The 15,053-nt window shown below is 33.1% G+C and overlaps 1 protein-coding gene across 1 annotated transcript in view; it reads right to left on the bottom strand.

The window, feature by feature from the left end:
* Positions 1–15,053, bottom strand: part of LOC144433682 (ankyrin and armadillo repeat-containing protein-like) — a 36,267-nt gene that overhangs the window by 17,287 nt on the left and 3,927 nt on the right. The window contains exons 3-6 of the mRNA XM_078122033.1: positions 10,606–11,040; positions 6,711–6,987; positions 3,625–3,808; positions 2,455–2,677 (exon numbers count right to left, since the gene is read on the bottom strand). Coding sequence (XP_077978159.1) covers positions 2,455–2,677; positions 3,625–3,808; positions 6,711–6,987; positions 10,606–11,040 — 1,119 coding nt within the window. The remainder of the gene's footprint in view (positions 1–2,454; positions 2,678–3,624; positions 3,809–6,710; positions 6,988–10,605; positions 11,041–15,053) is intronic.

Here is a 15,053-nt window from a genome sequence, read left to right on the forward strand (position 1 = left end):
CACACACACACACACACACACACACACACACACACACACACACACACACACACACACACACACACACACACACACACACACACACACACACACACACACACACACACACACACACACACACCTTGATTCATGATAGGTGTATTGCTAAATGGTGCAATATTGAGTAACAAATATGTTTACTTGTATAACTGACAAACTAATTCAAAATTGTATTTCTTTGGCTCACCATCATGCACACACAAACTTAGTGACTGCAAATTTTGTGATTTGGTGCACTTTGTTGAATACTACGATTGACATTGCCAAGCACTGACATTCCCCAAAATCCACATGCAAGTCTAGTCTTACACAGTCTGCAAGTTATTGTGACTATACAGCATGCAATCACATGTACTGAACACAAGTTAACTTAACAATATACATGTTGTGTGCATTGTGTTTGAACTTGAAATATTGTGACATGTGGTGGTATTACTATTATGAGAAATTACAAAAATACAAATATGAAAACTCCAAAGAATTTTGGTAATTTTGCAAGTCAAGTCAATATTTTGAACTTCCTTTGTTTCTGATTGGTTATACATATACTATCATAGTCCCAAACCGAGATTAAAATCTTCAAATTTAAATACAGTGTCTTTTTCATAAACTTTCCTAAACAAAGCCTTCTCCTCCATTCTCAGTCTGCCTCTAACCCAACTCAATTGAGACAGTGAATGTTTACGGTGTATGACAAAAAATCAAATACTCCACTCCTACTCAAAATGACAGTAAACTCTTTACTGTCATAGACCTTCTGAATAAACAGCACCCTCTATAGTTAGAGTTGGGATGTGACATAGGTCAACCATATGTCTCAAATATTCACTCAAAAAAAATTACTGGTACCTAGTACATCATGAATACAGTAAACTTTTCACTCTTTGGAGTTCAACTAAACATATCACTTTCTCAACACCAGAGGGCAACATTTATTTAAAAGGTCTATCGAGCTGGCGAAGAAGAGAGGAGAAAACTCCAAGTCCAAACACAACATTTATACCAGTATGATTCATGCATAATATGATATTCGGTGTTCTAATATGTTACCTCTGTGTCTCTGTGTAGTTTACACAATGAAAATGTGACAACATGCAACAAAACAAACATTTTATATACCGAGATATCTTACCTAATGAATACATTTCTAGAAGGCATGCAAAGTTGGCAAAAATAAATTAGAATAACAAACAGTTAATTATTGGTATAATCATAACAGATTACCATAGTCTAAAGAAATAAAACACATCTCTATGAGAGAAAAAAAACAGGACAAAGATGGTCAACAGAGGGAGTAAAAGTCATTATTGTAATATTATCATATCATGACATTATACGACATTACATATAAGTTTGCATTATTTGAAAATTTGGAAAGAAGAAGATATCGTAAGATAGGTTTTTTTAAACACAGTCGCAAGTATAAAGTATATTATACATAAACACTTACACTCACATACTATTCAATATACATCTACTTTACATCTAGTTATCTTTTATTTTATGTGTAAACTTTCTACTTCTCCCTTTATACTCATTAATTACTAAATGTAACTCAATTCAGACTATGTCCCCAGGTAGCAGTCTGCAAGATATGGTGTGTGCACTGCCCTATCAGTCAGCATTCAGAAAAGAGAAGACTGGTGATAGGGCTGAATGACATGACATATCTTACAGTCAACCAGACAATCTGCCCAGACACTTGCAAACTCTTACACAATAGAAGCATACCTCCTTCACACATACCATTCTTTCTACCATGCAAGTACCATAGAAACATGGCATAGCCACAACTTTTAAGGACTGTATTATTGATTACTTTTCCATCCATTGTGCATCCATACTAACCATGAATATACTGGCACACAGTCAATTGATATAACACATATTCATTGTTCAAATCTCAACCATCCATTTCATCCCTTCAATTCTCACTAACAGCATAGCACTCTACCCAGATCTACTCATGCAGATTCACTCAATTTCCTCACTTCCAACAAGAAATAACAACATTTCAAAAACTGGTTGTTAATAAATGATTATTGTTTTCATTCTATCTCCACAACCCATCCATCACAACACCCAACCTGTCAACTAAATCACAATACTCCATTAGCAAATCCATTTATCCACTCTCATTCATAAATAATTCCATAAACCCTATATAACAGGATGTGAAAATTACTGGTTAACAATAAATCATGATTCCAATGATCCATGCTTCTTTCACAATCAGTTCAACAACGTATCAAATCCTGATGCCTAAAAACCCATCATTTCTAATATAACACATCTACCAAACCATTCTGATGAACGCAACACAACATCAAATTCCAAACTTCGCAAATTTTCCAATTTACGATATACTGTTATTGTACATAGCCTCACATCAAATACGACAATAGTTTCAATTACCGGTTGATGATATATTGTTATTTCGACGGACATTCATATCTTGTCCTTGGATGATGAGTAATGAAATAATTTGTTGTCTATTCTGCATTGCAGCATGGTGCATCAATGACAGTCCACTCTCATCCTGTTTGCTAATACGTGATCCTGGTGTCTTCCTGACCAGTGTTGCCAGCATAGAAACTAAACCCCTCCATGCACAAGACTTCAACCCTACTTGGATGTTCTAAAAGGAATAGAGATATGAAATAAAATTCTTTTTATATGATGAGTTTAACTATTGATTATCATTTCATAACTAGAAAATATCACACAAAAGATGTTTGTTTGAGAAAATACATGAATCTGTTAACACAGCTGTATATAAAAAGGCTGGTAGACTTTCCAGTCTAAAACTTCCTTTTTTACTTCTATATTTTTTATATTTCCTATTATTTTTTTATGAGTTTACCTGTTCATTGTTTTCAATTTCTTTGCAACTAGAAAACATGACAAAGATCTATTTTTTGAGAAAGTAGATGGATCTTAAAACAGGATTATCTGTTAATGCAGCTCAGTAAATAAAGGGGTTGGTTGACTTTTAAGAAACTTCCTTTTTTTATTTTCTCTCTTGTTTTATATTTTCTACTTTTTATGAGTTTATTGATTATTCTTGTCTTTGTAATTCCACACAAAGGATATATTTTTGATATATTTTTAAAACCTGCATATTCAGCAGTATATACAAAGGATAGAAGACTTGTTTTAACTCTTCTATTTTACATTCATTTTTTTCATGCTTTTATGTTTTGTCTAAGAAATGTGAAAAAGTTTCTCATAAAAATTGGAACTATAAATCATCCAGAGGAATGCATCAATTATGTACCAATAGTTGAAAAGTTGTAAACATTGTGGCAATTAAATACAGAAGGGTGAGTTGGTATAGAATATAAGATAGTTTACAATCAGTATGAGAGTACTATCACCTGTACAAATATAACCTCACAAGACAATAAGTACTAAATCATTCTTTTCTTGTCCCATTTCTACAAATCTAATGCTAAATCACTCTTTTCTGACCTCCTTTGTACAAATCAAGGATATTCAAACCCACTGTAACAAAGACTAATAACACAGACAATGATTTATTTGAACATTTGTATCACTGACATGGTTCAATCATGTTTGACTTACTTTGTTCTTTATGGCCCTCTTCACACCGTACCGCTTTTTAAATTGTTCATGCATATGAACATCAGTCAATGGTAATCTCTTGGGTTTCAGATCCTTGATCTTCTCATAAAAGGCATGAATCCATAGTGGTTTCTGGGGTGACTGGGGATAGTACGTCTCAAAATCCATAGCTATGACATAGTACCTGTAAATACAATCAACTTAAAGTCATTCAGGATTGAAGGAGTTGACACTTAAACATACTGCAATGTTGCTACATGTAGCTAAGTTCATGATACCGTAGTAGTGGTGTTATATAGCGACATTCATATGAAACAATAATGATATGATGCATATGTACTATATTTTAGTGTAGTAACCATGGTAATGGTAACCATGGCAATGGGATAAAAGAATAAACTTAAAATCATTCGGTTCAGAAAGACTTGAACAATCTGCAGTGTTGCTAGTTAAGTTCATGATACAGTGTACCACATAGCAGAAATGAATACATAAAAATCAAATGAATCAACATTGATACTACAATATATGCTAAATTTTTTTAGTGCAGTAACTCTATATTGCAATAGTCCTTGGGTATTAAACTAGTATAAAAGTAAAAGATGATACAGGTACCTACATGAACATTAACACAAAAGACGTTTAGCATTTTGCAATACTTTCAACAGCATTTTTGAATGAGCCGATAAATACCAGTATATTATAAACATGTTAGTCTGGTTAACTACATTTCCTTGTGTGAATGTGATGTATAAAATAAACCGTGGAACTATTATGTCTATTTCAAAACACTTCAGGTATTTCTGTTGACAGGAAAGCATGGATAACAACGCTTACTTTATATATAAGCTTCCATTTATTAAACTGGATTTTCAAAGGTAAATGTTCTACTAATTCTTGATACGTTGTTCAATTTCTAATTCTACTTAGTCTAATATTCCAATATAAAGCAGTCAAGAGACAATTACATATCACCTAGCACTGAAAAGATTATGAAACCCTCAAACAAATGCCATATAATACAGAATCCTAGCCATTCACATTAAATATTCATGTATAATAGGAACATCTGAATAGGGACTACATGCTTGTCAAGTTTATAAATAACAAGAAATCCACTTTACACAACAGTAGGTCTAGTCACAAAATGACACAGTCTTTTCAAAGTACTGCAAATATTTTGACAAGACTGCTTATTCTCAGGATACAACAATCTAACTGTACAAGTTACAACACACAATATCATTACATAACTGTCAGGGGTGAACTGTTGCATTGTAAACTTAAACACAATAGGAATCAGACAGGACAATAGTTGTGTCCAGTCGACTAAACAAACTCAATATTGTGATTTAGAATCCATTGGATATCAATTTTTACAGTTTCTAGGTATAAAGGTGGATTTTACAATGTGATCAATAACAGTGTACAAATCCCCCTCTGTGGTTAGATTAAATAAAACGCCATACTAAATTTAGCTACAAGCCTACACTATTGTCCTATTACAAGCCGTGTTTGTCACAACTGCTGATTATGACAGCCCAGCAAACCCTGCCTAGTGTTAGTCAGCGCGATATACCTGGTTAACTACTACAATTCAATCTGAAATTTCTATTGTTTGTTTTATAGTTCTATTGAATGTATTGTGAGTCCCAGTCTAACATGACATGCATGTCAATAGCTTAGCCAAACTGTGTACATGACTTGACTATAGAAACATTTCTTACAATCTAGCCGCTGTACGAACATTTACAAAGACTTGGAAAGAAAGGAAACAAAATGAGGCCGAAGTAACAAATCTGTTTACAGCACCAATTCAAAAGGTTTGAAATATTAGATGAAGACAGATACATTGTGAACTTTCAACCTTTATAAAGCCAGGACTCAGTGATCACAACTTTTTTAATGTTCAATCTTTCAGGATCAATTTTCAGGAGTACAGCACTGACTACAATAATGCAAAGTTTCGAAAATATGAGACCACTAATATACTAATTTGCACACCACAAAAGAAGACAAGTTATGTGGAAACAGACCATATACATGAATGTATACCATGTCAAAGGTACAGTATTATGCTGTCCTGTGCTAGACAATGTTTGATACAGACAGACCTTTCAAAAGCTGCAAAGTTTGGTAAGAGCTTGATGTAGATTTTTAAAGTACAGCCACACATTGCACTCTCCAAACTCTGGACACAAGTAAATCGGAGGTTTCGATAACACTTCAGTCTGATAATAATTCATCCATCCATCCATCAAAGAAAATATCAATAAGTTTGAATAAATATGAATCTTGCAAATGTGTGGGTTTTTCAATTTATGCATCTTTGAAATGAAACTGATCTCTTCAGGTACATATGAATCTACAGACTCTCTGCTGTTGTTATATCAATGGTAAACATTTGAAAAGGAAACTGGCTTTCATATATTATTGTATGTGGTACAAATGCCATACAAACTGAAACACAGAGACACATAAAGGTACTTGGTAATTTTCAAAATTCCCAGTAAACAATAATAAGGAGTAATTATCTCAAGCATTTTTCAGTTAAAATCTGAACAGGTAAAATGCTAAGTAGCATATAAACAATAGATTACCTGTCTCAAGCCTACCATGGTTTGAAGGGTAAGCAAGAGTTAGTGTAGCTTGTTTTTAATACATGCTGATGTGTTACTCCATCATCTCTCATATTCTTCATATTCTCGTATTGAGGAATACAAGAGCCAATGGAATAGATTTATTTATTTATTTATTAACCATCCAACAGGCATTGCCCAATAACAGGAGGAAAGTTCAGTGTTAATGCAGGAGGAAACCGGAGTACCCAGGGAAAACCTGCATTGTTCGGTCAAACTGAACGACACTCTTCTTACTTACAGCGTGGTAAATTTAATCAAACCCAGCCGAGTGGCGGGTTCGAACCTAGGCTGCAGAGGTAAGAGGCATTCGAGCTAACCGCTCGGCCACCGACAACCCTATAATAACATATCAATGCTGTAAACATGTTTAAGATATAGACACCATGACAAGTTAAGTCTCTGGTTTGATAAAACAATCACATAACCCAAACATTTCTCTCTTACTTTTTTCCATTGAAAACCTTTTCAGGGATTGGAAAGCTGTCTTGATAAGGAGCCTCTGGATCTGTAATCTTAGCTAGATGAGATGATGCAATCAGATGGATGTCTTCAAATGCGTCAATGATTTCCTTGGCTGGGTCATCAATAGGCCATGGTTCACAGTCAATTTGAATGCCACCATGTAGGTGAAAATACTTGTTACCCAGATCAAAGTTGGGACACTTGAAATCCTTACTGAGCATCAATGGTGGAAGTTCTCTCTCTGTACGACATTCATCAGCTGAGAGAGGGGCAAAAAACACAGAATCAAAATCATGCAATCTCAGAATATGTATACTGCCTGTCTGGGTCTTACAAAACAAATTACATGTAGTACTTTATAAATCTAAAATTTTCTTGCCCATTTTTTTTTCTAAATATCAAATTCTTTTGATAAATTCTTCTAAATAAACCTGTTCACTTTTACCAACATAAATATCAAACAAATTCAGTAATTTTAGCATGATATGATAAAACCATCAGTATGAATTCAGAATCAATATACTTTATGATTTTCACACAAAATCCTGATATCAGAAATACAGATTATATAAAATAAGAAAAGATCGTAATTTTGAATAAAAATATTTCACACCCTATGTAAACCTTAACTATAAAAGCTTAGAATTACACATATGGTGTGCTTGCAGTCTCTTCCCACACTTTATTTATCTAGTGGCTGCACCAGACTATACAATATTTTGTTTGAAAATATAGACATTGTTGACTTTTGCCAACTTTACAAACTAACACCATTCATGCTTCTTTTGGTTCTATTCTCCGCAATTCATTCAGTACTCTATACTATTATCTACCCATTCTAGGTTTTAATGAATTACTGGAAAGTACATAATGTAAGGAAATTGCATGTAGGATGCTAAAAGGTAGTACAAGTATGTAAATGTCACACACAGGTAATGAGTTAGAAATTATCTAGTGTACAGTACAATGTAGTAGAAGAAACTATTCTTAGCAAATATTGCAATTATGTAGCAGGTGTAATTAATGGCAATTAGTAAGTATAAAACGAAATACCCACACTGTGAGAGAAAGATTAATAGCAAAGCAATAAAACCATTGCCATGGCAACATTAAACATTTGAGTTAATAGCAAAGAAAGGAGATTAAAAAGCAGGTAAGGTGGAGAAATATGGAGAATAAACAACAGAGTGAACTCAAGAGAAAATTATGTGAGAACTTACGATCCCTATTGACATTAGGGTTAACAAACTCTGGCAGGCAAAATAATAATAATAATAACAATAATGGAATAATGATCAAGTTATGATAAATGAGGCAAATAATACAATTATGATGATGGTGGTGGTGATGGTATGTAAAACTATTATGAATTATTGGTGTAAAATGGAACACATGTATTCGTTGCTAAGGGACGGCTTAGTCTGGAATTATGTTGTCGTTGGCTTGTTTGAGCACTGAAGTTGAGAGCTGAATGGAGAGGTACTTTTCAAATGTGATTGGATCACTTCAAACATTAACATGCCAACGACATCTAGCATATCATATAACAAGTACATGTTTACCTAGCTATGCAGCTACATTCCAGCTCTGTCAATATGCTTCAATTGTACAATACATACACTTCCTTTTTTAAACAGTTATAAATTTTGCATTTCAATCGTCATAATCAAAGGACGGTTATCAAAAGGGTGTAAAGGAGTAGACAACTTGTATCATTACCAGACATATTATTGAAAGGTGGTATGAGTCATTCAATACAATACAACACACTAGAATGTTACACAATTGACTACAGCTTCAATTTCTCTTGATGGTTACTTGTCCTGTACATTACAAATATATTAACTGAACCATGACTTCAACAACACTTAGTGCCAGTTTGTTCATGCCTTTCCGCTCTTTTCAAAGGTAGACTTTATTTTTAAAATGTTTGCTGCCAGTAAAGTATATTTGACATACAATTTTCACAATTTTAAATACTTGAAAAAATTACCTGTTCAAACATTTTTAGAATTACCGACTTTTATTAAAGTGTAAAAATATTTTAAATTTAAATTTGTGATTACACAAGCTTCCATTAAGTTGATTTATGAATGCCTCCCTTTATGGTACTTTACTTTATGAAACAAGATAAATAAAAATTTCAGTGCTTTTAAAGATAAATGGAACCAATTTCTACCGCTATACATGTAATTTTAGCATCACTATAGAAACATACTCAAAACAAATATTTCTTCAATGTAATAACATTTTAAAATTACATAATATTCTCATAATAATGATTAATTTCTGCTTTCCTCTAGACTGTCAACAGTTCTTCATGCCTTTTTTGCTACATTTAAATTAAAATCATCGCCTCACTCCAATTCGGAGCAATACTACAGCCATGTACTGATCAGTGAGTGCCAGAGGCAATCTCAGTTCCTATCAGTACGCATTAGTATTCAGTGCTACGGAGTGAGGCGACGACTTTGTTTTAGATGAAACATAGCAAAAAAGGCACGAACGACTGTCAACAGTCTAGCTTTCCTACATATATTGCAGCAGTACTCCAATGAAGTGAAACAATTTAAGTCACAGCAATTTAATTTTTAATGTTAGTCACTATAGAAACATACAAATGTACTTGAAACAACAAAAGACCGACTGTTCAATCCTACATACATTTTAAATTATTTAAATTTCCAATTAAATTGATTAATTTCTGCTTCCCTCCTGATAAATATGTATTTCTAATGAAGTGAAACTGTTACAATTTTCATCACAGTAATTTCATTTTTAATGTTCTAGTTGCCATAGAAACACAGTTGAAACAAGTGACTGGTTGTTTAATCCTAATAGCATTTTTTAACTTTTTAACTTTTCTTTCATTAAATTGATTAATTTCTGTCTTCAGTCTTTCATAATAATGTATATCAATAGCACTCAAGTGAAAAGAAACAAATAACTTTAATACTTATATGTAAGTTAAATGCTATGGTCTAGACATACATAATTGTAATTTTCAGTTTCAATAAGTCAGATTATATAATTCATTTCTTCAGTGTTTTAAGATATGAAAACTTGTCTGTATTTGTCTATTTCATATTACATTGGATTGCACTTTGTCACTAAATAATATATAGATTTGTCATCAACTTTGATGCAGTCATTATATGCCACAACATTTCGTGTACATGTCATCAACTTTCAGGTATACATATATGTCACAAAAATTTGTGTACATGTCATCAATTTTGAGGTGTACATGTACGTCACAAAAATTTGTGTACATGTCATCAACTTTGATGCAGTCATTATATGCCACAAGATTCAACTTTCAGGTATACATACATACATGTCACAAAAATTTGTGTACATGTCATCAATTTTGTTGTATACATGTATGTCACAAAAATTTGTGTGCATGTCATCAATTTTGAGGTATACATGTATGCCACAACATTTTGTGTACATGTCATCAATTTTGATGTACATATATGTCACAACTATGTCGACACACATGTTGCCAATTTGATGTAATAGTGATCCTATCTATTTCACAGTGTGTGTGCCTATCATCAGTTCTGAAGTGCCGGCCATTTTGCAAGTTATCAATTTTTAGACAACTATACATGTACTAAAATTATTCAATTATCCACTATTTTTTTCATCTTTGTTTGGAAACATTGTTCTCCCAAAATATCACTCTTGAAACACATCAATTTTGTCAAATTGAGTCAGCGATAGGGCAAACCTCCTCACTGTATTGGACTCAAAAGTCAAAAATATTAATTTGCATTATCTGAGAGTAAATGGTTCAATTTCATGATGAAATGTACAATAATTATGACAGTTATCATATTAATTAAATGAGGGTCTATGACTTGTGACTTACCTGTCAGAGGAGTAACAAGTCTATTCAGATCAGGCACTTTGTTTCGTTTCTTCATCGCCATAAGGAACGGCACCATGAAACTAACAAACCTTAACAGGTGAAGATCTCTCCTAGTTTCTGGTTTAGCTTCTATATATTTCCTAATCTCCTCCTGGTGGACTAGCAACCTTGCCTGAAGTCTCTCATATGCATCCTTGTCAATTTTATCCTCCCCTAGTCTGACAACATTGGTGAGGTTGTAAATGGCATCGATAACAAAGAGATTGTGGTATTGCTGTATACAGTTCTGTCTGAGTGTCATCTGCATGGAGATATCATCCACATGGTGAATGAACAGTTTCTTGTCCTCTAAGGCTTCGTGTTCATTCATGGGAAAGAACTTCATGTTGTCATAAACTCCTGCATAGTCAGGGTCTTTACTGATGTCAAGCATACCTGGAAAATTATTACAATGTTATTTACATGCAAAACCACATTATTTCTATATGGTAGTTGCTATTCAACAATATATAATGTATCAATTATCTGTTAAAGGCCCATGCTTCAATCCCAGGTTCTCAGATTAGTGTTATCTTATCTTAAGGATTACATAGGACAAATCTTTTGTTCAGGACCAATTTTTTCTACACCTCTGCAAGACAACTGCATTTTACACCTAAATTTCAATCTTTATCAAACTTGGCCCATGAGGGTGCTGAGTTGGTAAAATCTACCTGAGTGGTCCCACACAAGTTATTGGGCTTCATTTATTATGACTGAACATAGAGAAAACAATATCATTATTATATTTCATCATTCTTTCATACCATGATTCCGAAATTTATTAGCAAATCATTGTATTTGTTTCACAACAAGTAGGCAATTGTATAGATTTCAACAAACTTTGAAATAAATTAAAACTAACGTTTGTTCCCATACTGCTTTGATTGCAATGTATCAATGAACACAAGCTTATCACAAAACATAATTTTCACATAATCTTATCACTTTCATTATACATGAAGTGTACCATTTATCTTCCTTACATGGGTAACTAAAAGTCATCATTATCAATATAGTCTAGAAATTGTTGTTGACATTTGTAAAAGATCACATATTCCTTTTTTTCCATAATTTCTGTTAGTCAGTACACAGAATGTTGACCAATCCATAGTATTTAATTTCTTACCCTGCAATCAGCATACATTGTATTTGATTAATTACTATGGTAACCCTTGATTTATTTTGTTTTAACATTGTCTGCTTTTGAAGTAAATTGGTCCTTTACACATACTTCAATTTGGGTTCCCACACTAGTTTTAATGGTTTACTTCTTTGAAAACCAAACCACACACAGTGTACACATCCAATTGGTCTTAGGCCAACACAAAGTAATGAACTTCATTGTCTTTGTCAAGGTTTCCTTAGTATGGGTTAAACAATAGAACCAGAACAATAAAATCTAGTCCTTGATGATGCACTCTATGGCATTGCCTAGGAATAATAACAACAACAATAGCTATAATAGTTTACTTTCTAGGTCAGAATACTACATGTATTCTTCAGATTAACAATTGGCATTTAGTTATACCATAATTGCGTCTTTGTACATTCAACTTGTAAAACTAATTGTATGGAGTCATGTATTATACATTTCTATTTCCTGGTGACTATAATTCAATATCAGACCAAAACTTACAGGATTACTCACAGACTGTAATTTCCATGACTGATTACATACTTTAGATGAAATAATGTAAGCAATCAGCTGTAACAGATTACCACAGATAACCAAACAAGCCCTATTATCAGCACACCTTTCAATCAACCCAACTGTAGATAAAACTATCTAGTAATGACCCTACACTGTATGATCATCATGTCCAGCCAGGGTTTCAATCCCAGGTTCTTGTATTAGTGTCAGAGTTAGTAATATAGTCTAGATGCTATCCATGGCATTGAATCTCAAGATATATGTTCACTTTGTCTAGCTAAAGAGAGATCTTGAGATTTGATGCCATGAATAGCATCTAGACTATTATCAACTTCTATATTATATAAACTCTGCCAGATGACTACTTTACAAAACTTATGAGCTGGATCTTTAAGTTTAACCATGCCCCACCTATGAAACAATTCTTCCAATAATATAAACCTACTGATCCACCTCTAACTCCATCCACCAACCCACCCATTCAAATGTCTACTCATCGACCCAGCTGAAGATTATCATTATGGAAGTTTGTAAAAACCAGAAACGACCTGAAACTACCAGTAAAAAGCAGTAACAAACAATAGTTGTTACTGATGGACACTAAAGTCAATATTAAAGTTACTGGTAACAAAGAACAATTTGTGACTGTGTTGATAAGATTGCAGATAGTATGATGACATAAAATGTCTACCAAGATAAGATATCTCTATCAAGAACATGAGAGAAATCAACAGACATTAACATGACCATGGTTTGATATAAAAGTAAGAGAGATTGGTACATTGACTATAACACCACTCTGACGGACTGACACTTCAACCTGATATAGGTGTCACAAACACACTGAATATGAAACAAAAAGTTGAACATAAAATTTGTCAACAAGAACACATAAAATCCACATGATTCTATTCTAAGTCCTAAGTACCACCAGGAAAAAAGGAAAAAGGTACAGAAATCTCTGAAATGGTGTTTCAATCAAACTATTGTCAGTAAAAATGAATATCTTATCAATATTCATTACTTCAAGGTAGTGTTATCTGATTTACTAAATTCTAAATTTGTTATCCAAATATTTCTATTTTTGTTAGTTTCAATAATCTGTGTCTGGTTGATACATGTACATCTTACTAGTAACACCCTACATGTATGATGTTCATTTCAAGTCCTCTTATCAACTTTTCACCGCTACAACACATTTTCTGCTGAAATTTATGTGCACTCTACCTTCTCTCTGACCTTTTGAAACAGTCAGCTTTTTACTTTAATCAATCATAGAAAAAAAAAAAACTTAGTAAATTTGATATCAAAACTTTAGTCAATAAATAAGTACAGTTACAATTGCAGAATAGTACAAACAATAATCACTACATTTTTAACAAACTGTAGTCAACTTGTGGCTGCAATTACAGTTTAGTACAAAGAAATAATCGTTTTATTTTCCACACACTTCATTGACAATGGAGTCTACTAGAATTAAGTCCTTCAAAATGTATACCTGTGGTTAAAACGACAACATAACCATAGGTATGTGAAATACCACAGTGACAATCACCTATTCAGACTTGTAAATCACCAGTGGTTGAACCTATGGCGACCTATTCTACCTGTTAACAATACACAACTGATGAAGTAAAATGGCCTCTTTGAACTTTTGCTTTCCTAGCCAGAAGGGAAAATAGGACCCTCATTAGGTTGATAAAGAAAAGCAACGGTCGGAGGTATTGTTGTTGAAAGTGACAATACTGTCAACATATATCTGAATGCATTGCTGAATTTGTTGTTTGCTTTCATGTTGATTCTTTGAAATTGACGTCATACAATGTTTTGTGAAAGTAAAAATTTTGCCACCTGAACATGCCTTAAGGGATTTTATATTGACTTCTCTCTTCTTTTTCCTGTTGTCTTAATTCTGTACACATACACACTGGCAAAGTTATGCCAAACAATATCGATTGCACCAAACTTCAGTAATTTATTATATGGTTAAATTACAACGATTTCTATGGCAACAATCCTCATGCTATAAATAATACTATATTTCATTTATCTAAAGCTGACAACTTAATCCCTAGGAAAATACCAAATATCGACCCTGGAACTGGGTGTATTTTTTTATCAGACTGTATTACAATATAACTAGCCATTAGGGTAGCAGAGGTCACTGGGTGATGATAAGGATTAGACATAGCTGACATTTTATCTCATCATTACTTTACACCTTTATATGTGATAACATGTAGCGGCATATCCCTTAAAGTTTAAATATTTTCAGTTGTTTTATCTGTGGATTAAGAAAGGAATTTCCAAAACAACTGGTAAATATTTCAGACAAGGCTTAATTTAGCGTTACTAGATTTACAATACAAGGTGCACATCTCATATTTAGCCTGGAATCCAGGTGAATGGAAACCCCACTTGCATGGATTCTAATCTAAACTCACATTGTACTTTTATATGTTAGTTTCAACATCCAAAAATGTGTATATATCAGATTTTGTTTTAAAAAACTGAAAATTTGTGATTAGGGAATAACTACTTGAAAGTAAATGCCCATGATATGGAATGGTATAGAAATTCCAAATTTGACATTTTAGCCATAGTATAAGTTCAATCTTCTTTCTCCCAACTAGTAATCACTTGTTTACAAATAATACCTCCTTGCGAAAAAGAGGATTTAAGTGCCTTCATGTTGACCACCAGTGTGCCCTTGTGTGAAAGGCAAACATTTTTCAAATTTGTTGTTGCTAAAAAT

Source organism: Glandiceps talaboti, chromosome 4, assembly GCF_964340395.1.
Source record: "Glandiceps talaboti chromosome 4, keGlaTala1.1, whole genome shotgun sequence".
NCBI classification, from domain to species: Eukaryota; Metazoa; Hemichordata; class Enteropneusta; family Spengelidae; genus Glandiceps; species Glandiceps talaboti.